This window comes from Haematobia irritans, chromosome 3 (genome assembly GCF_050003625.1).
Source record: "Haematobia irritans isolate KBUSLIRL chromosome 3, ASM5000362v1, whole genome shotgun sequence".
Taxonomy (NCBI): Eukaryota; Metazoa; Arthropoda; class Insecta; order Diptera; family Muscidae; genus Haematobia; species Haematobia irritans.
The window spans coordinates 86,589,406-86,595,369 of NC_134399.1; the positions used below are offsets into that span (position 1 = coordinate 86,589,406).

Here is a 5,964-nt window from a genome sequence, read left to right on the forward strand (position 1 = left end):
TTTATCGTGAATGTGAATTTAATCGTGCATGTGAATTTGTTCGTGGGTATGATTTCGAAGAAATTTTACTCGCGCACATTCACGAATTGAATTTTATTTTCAGTCACCCTCATGTCCGACATATTTTTGTTTAGTCCCATTCACGAACATTTACGAGATTTTTAAAATTAAATTTCGTACATTTTTGATTATGCCAGTTAATAGTCCTATTTAAGAGTCGACCTATAGCCATTTAAAAGTCTATCTGCTATTCATGTAGTAGAGCAATCATTTTATATTTATCGATTTTCTATATTTCATATACATATTGATAATAAACAATGACAAGCTTCCATTCCATGGTTATTTAAACAATATGTACAAATAGTTTACGTTATATAAAAACCCTTTTCAGCGTTTATGTGCCAGAAACTCCTACTGACGCTTGGTAATAACAACTTAATAATCGAGCAAATATTTACATTTGAATAATGGTGGCTTAAATCATGATAGTAGCGCAATTGCCGTTGGGAACACGCAATATTACACAAAGGCCACAAACTCCATAAAATTCGATTGAAAATACAAAACATCAATAAGGAATGTCAAAGCGGCTTTTTAAAAATTTGAAATTCTATGAAAAATCTTTGTTAGACAATAGAGCTCGACCGAAGCGGATTTTTTTGGCCGAAGCCGATGTTCGGCAAAAAAAGCAATAATCGGCCGAAGCCGAACATTTTCCTAAAATTTGTAATTAAATAAATTTGGGGTGTTTTACTTCAATATTAACATATTTTATTGAACAAAGGTATAAAAAAAACAGTAAAAGGTAATTCAGTCCAAGTCTTATAAATTTCCTTAGAACTTACACACGTTTAGTAATCAAAATTCAATAATTTGATATTATAATGACAGAAAAGAATTTTTTGAACATTTTCTCCCTGCAAACTCGATCTTCGCTCGGAAAACAGACGACCCGCAGCACTGAACAACTGTTCGCTCGCCACGCTTGTCGGTGGAGCGCTTAAATATTTTATCGCCGCTTCTCTTAAATATTGAAAAGGAGAACTTTTCCAATACTCAAATACGTTTCCATTACGTAGCATAGTAGGCTCCGTCATATATAAATCCAATTCATTCTCTAATAGTGTTTTTTCTGTTTCTTCTCAACTTTATTTGGCATGGTGTCATGTTTTTCCCATATAGAGGACTTTGAGCTTTTTGTTGTATTTGTACTGGGTGTTTTAACTGGGACAAATTCAATATTATCATAAACTTCAAAATCAAAACTATCTTTTAATTCGTTTACAGCTAGTTTTGTCTAAAAGAAAAACAAAATAAATGATTGTGTTAATTGCGTTTTAGGTGCAAAACATTACCTGGTCCTTATTCAAATATTTGTTTTTGAATCTCGGATCTAGAAGAGTTGCTATTATTAAACAGTTGTTGGTCGATATATAGCAAATCTTTCCTCCAAAGATAATTGCAACTGTTTCTTAAAGTTTTTCAAAATCGTTTTTGTACCTTCTATTTTTCCTTTTATTAATTGTATTAAAGGTATTATCAGTGAGGCACACGAATCGTCGGAACACTCTGCGGATATTACAGAAATCCCATCGTATTTCGCGGCATATAAATTAACGGCAGCGCTTTGTTCAACAAGTCTTTCCATCATTGTATATGAGCTATTCCATCTTACGCTTACGTCTTGTAAATGCCTATGGTCGGGCAAACCACATTCTTTTTGAATACTTTTAAATGTTCGTGAAGCCTTTTCAGATTTCTTGAAATGTGATACAATTTTGCCACACTTTTCTATTAAAGATTTGAGTTGAACATTTTTATTGAATGCATCGTGTATCGCCAGTTGCAAAGTATGGGAGACACAACCAAAATGTTTTATATCTCCGAGTTTCATTGCAGCTACCATATTCCCAGCATTATCCGATACGCCAACGTGAATGCGTCCCTCGAGCTCGAAATCTTTAATTATCTCAGATAATTTTTCGAATATGTATGACGCTGGAAATAAACTACATTATTACAGATTTTATTTATAAATTATAGCATTATACCTTTATGGTTTTTGCTCATATCCGCTGCCCCAAGGATTACCTTTTCTTTTTTTCCTTCAGAAATGAAGTGTGCTGTGAAACTCAATAATGAGCAGGTTTTTCCTGTGCTCGTCCAAATGTCAGTTGTGAAGCTTATCCATTTCGCTTTTGAGACCTTGTCCATAATTTTCTTTTTGACATTATCGTAGGTAACATGCATTAAATCTCGAAAGAATTTTTCCGATTTCACTTTATATCGGCTTTTTATCAAAGGATCGTTGAAATTTAATCTTTGAAATGCTGCTCCCTGCACGGCATTAAAAGGTAACATTTCAACCAGTATCAGATCCATTATACATTTATCTATGCGTTTAGTAATGGGACTATCGGCGGGCCATGTAAACATTTGTTCCACAGCATTTTTTATAGAGGGCTGATTTGTTTTTGCAGACTCGGTAATTTTTTTCTTTCCTTCGCTTTGAATAGCCAAATATTTTTGATACTCATTCAAATGAATTCTCTCTAGGTGATTCCTCAAATTTGTCACTGTTTGTTTTTTCGGTATTTTGCTTCCAAGTGATAATAAACTTTTGCAAATATTACATTTGGCTTTGTCTTCACGTCTTTCAAAGAATTGTCAAATGGGATTTACAGAAGGCATAGTTAAAAAAATTTTCTTTAAATCACACAAACTAACGCGGTTTTGTTTCACATCACATTTGCACTTTCGAAAACTACAGTTATTATCCCATTCTATGAAGACAACTTTGACATTTACAAACACAATCAAAATGAATGCGACGACAGATGTATAATAGGGCGTTTACATTTACAGTCATATATGTTTAGATAAACCGTACAACTTGCCACTAAATGAAGATTTGTCGACAAGCTTAATACCACGTTCACACTAAGCTCGAAATCTCGCTTTTTCGATATTTGCAAATCGCGAGATTTCAAATGTTAAATGTTTAAAAACTAATAAAATTATTAAAAAAGCTTCGGCTTCGGTTAATCGGCCTCTTGACGCCGAAGGCCGATTCGTGGCCGATTATCGATTTTTGGCCGAATGCCGAAGCTTCGGTCGAGCTCTATTAGACAATAGCTGTATAAATAGATTACAGATTAACCTATCCATTTATTAATTACATTCGTTTGAATTGTATTATTTGTACATTATTTTGTTATAACGTTCATTTAATTAGACCTCATGCTGCCGCTATTACTATAACATTTTGCAGTGGTTAGTTATACCTGTACTAAAATGGAATCTATGAAATAAAGCCCTAAAGAGGAAATTAAATAAAGCTTAAATGTTTACAGAGGCATAAAAAAATATATTTTTTCGTAAATGTCATAAATTGTGATTTTAAAACTACCCGGCAAATACTCTTGTTTTCAAACAATCTTGGAGGTAACTTAGTTTATAAATTTGTAAACAATTATATTCAAAATGGAAATCGTGTTTGCCTTTTCAAATGGTATATCCTCTAAGGAAAGTACTTCTATGTAGTATTACCGGCAATTAATTTGTGTGGACAAGATATGAGGAAACTGTATAACAGGTTCGCTGATAAGTCCCCGGTCTGACACATAGATGGCGTCGCTAGTATTAAATGCATATTATTTTTATATAGTACCAACCTACAAATGATCCGTGTCAAAATTTGACGTCTGTAAGTCAATTAGTTTGTGAGATAGAGCGTCTTTTGTGAAGCAACTTATGTTATTGTGAAAAAATTGGAAAAAAAGGAATTTCGTGTTTTGATAAAATACTGTTTTCTGAAGGGAAAAAATACGGTGGAAGCAAAAACTTGGCTTGATAATGAGTTTCCGGACTCTGCCCCAGGGAAATCAACAATAATTGATTGGTATGCAAAATTCAAGCGTAGTGAAATGAGCACTGAGGACGGTGAACGCAGTGGACCCCCGAAAGAGGTGGTTACCGACGAAAACATAAAAAAAAATCCACAAAATAATTTTGAATGACCGTAAAATGAAGTTGATCGAGATACCAGAGGCCTTAAAGATATCAAAGGAACGTGTTGGTCATATCATTTCTCAATATTTGGATATGCGGAAGCTCTGTGCAAAATGGGTGCCGCGCGAGCTCACATTTGACCAAAAACAACAACGTGTTGATGATTCTGAGCGGTGTTTGCAGCTGTTAACTCGTAATACACCCGAGTTTTTCCGTCGATATGTGACAATGGATGAAACATGGCTCCATCACTACACTCCTGACTCCAATCGACAGTCGGCTGAGTGGACAGCTACCGGTGAACCGTCTCCGAAGCGTGGAAAGACTCAAAAGTCCGCTGGCAAAGTAATGGTCTCTGTTTTTTGGGATGCGCATGGAATAATTTTTATCGATTATCTTGAGAAGGGAAAAACCATAAACAGTGACTATTATATGGCGTTATTGGAGCGTTTGAAGGTCGAAATCGCGGCAAAACGGCCCCATATGAAGAAGAAAAAAGTCTTGTTCCACCAAGACAACGCACCGTGCCACAAGTCATTGAGAACGATGGCAAAAATTCATGAATTGGGCTTAGAATTGCTTCCCCACCCACCGTATTCTCCAAATCTGGCCCCCAACGACTTTTTCTTGTTCTCAGACCTCAAAAGGATGCTCCCAGGGAAAAAATTTGGCTGCAATGAAAAGGTGATCGCCGAAACTGAGGCCTATTTTGAGGCAAAACCGAAGGAGTACTATCAAAATGGTATCAAAAAATTGGAAGGTCGTTATAATCGTTGTATCGCTCTTGAAGGGAACTATGTTGCATAATAAAAACGAGTTTTGACAAAAAAAAATGTGTTTTTCTTTGTTAGACCGGGGACTTATCAGCCAACAAATGTTTATTTCTTCAATCTGATTTGAATAGCATATATACACATGGTGTTCTTTAAATATGATAGCACTGAACATAAGGAAAGGCAAGCATATCTCTTTTTACAGATTAAGCAAACAAAATACTACAAATTACTACTTGAACGACACATCGCTTGAAACTGTTGAATCCTTTAAAGATCTCGCAATACTTTTGGATCGCAGGCTAAATTTTAGATCTCACATATCTATGACTGTGAGTAAGGCATATGGATCACTTGGATTTGGCAAGAGCTGGAGTAAAGAATGGAATATGAATCTGTAATTTGGGTACACAGTACCAAATCCATTGCAATCGTATTGAATCTATACAGAAGCAATTTTTACTATTTTGCTTACGCCGGAATTTCACTTTTGTATTGGAAAAACAAGTAACTAAAGTCAAAAGTCGGGCGGGGCTGACTATATTATACCCTTCACTGCTATGTAGATAAACATTTGTGTTATCATCTCAACTACTTCAAATTTGCTAGGAGCTATATAAAGGTTTGCGTTTCCAGATACAAATACTTTTAATGGAGACAATTTTTTGTACTTCTACAAAATATCTAGAATTAAAATTTAAATCGGACTACTCCCTGGGATGAAACACAATGTTAGTAACAAATATGGGACATATGAAGCGAGAGAAATTTGAATGCAATTGTACAAAAGAGCATTAATGATTTATCAGGCGATACATATTGCGATTTTACAAGGATATTGGTGGCGATTTTACAAAGATATTGGTTAGATCTCGCCAAGATATGTGGTCAAGTGTGGGTTGTGACATATTATTTGGTCAAGTCGGGCAACGTGGAGCTTTATATAAAACTCAACCGTTCTGTGGAAATTCTGGCATTACAGTGTGTAGGATATGACTAAGATATGGGGAAATCACCACAGAATTTTGTGTAAAGTCTGGGAATTTTGGCCATATTTTTATAAACCGGAAAAAACGAATATAGTGAGGCTTTATCTAAATCTAAATCAAATTAGATCAAACTCGACACAATTAAATATCATATTAAATATATTCTCTGAAACTATTCAGTCAATTGG

General features: G+C 34.9%; 1 protein-coding gene across 1 annotated transcript; it reads right to left on the reverse strand.

Annotated features, from left to right (window-relative positions):
* Nucleotides 1-1,120: 1,120 nt before the first annotated feature.
* On the reverse strand, nucleotides 1,121-2,637 carry LOC142231033 (zinc finger BED domain-containing protein 4-like). The gene is made up of 4 exons (XM_075301651.1): nucleotides 2,055-2,637; nucleotides 1,504-2,001; nucleotides 1,359-1,450; nucleotides 1,121-1,300 (listed from the first exon to the last, which is right to left on the reverse strand). Exons 1-4 carry the CDS (start codon nucleotides 2,437-2,439, stop codon nucleotides 1,121-1,123), a joined length of 1,155 nt encoding a protein of 384 aa, XP_075157766.1. The 5' UTR covers nucleotides 2,440-2,637.
* Between the last annotated feature and the right edge of the window lie 3,327 nt (nucleotides 2,638-5,964).

What these genes read in the sequence shown, in the direction of transcription:
- LOC142231033 (XM_075301651.1), bottom strand. Translation starts at nt 2,439, where the DNA reads ATGTTTACATGGCCCGCCGATAGTCCCATTACTAAACGCATAGATAAA. An exon ending in TATGAGCAAAAACCATAAAG is followed by an intron (nt 2,002 to 2,054) that starts GTATAATGCTAT and finishes GTTTATTTCCAG; the next exon opens with CGTCATACATATTCGAAAAA. An exon ending in AATATTTGAATAAGGACCAG is followed by an intron (nt 1,301 to 1,358) that starts GTAATGTTTTGC and finishes TTTTTCTTTTAG; the next exon opens with ACAAAACTAGCTGTAAACGA.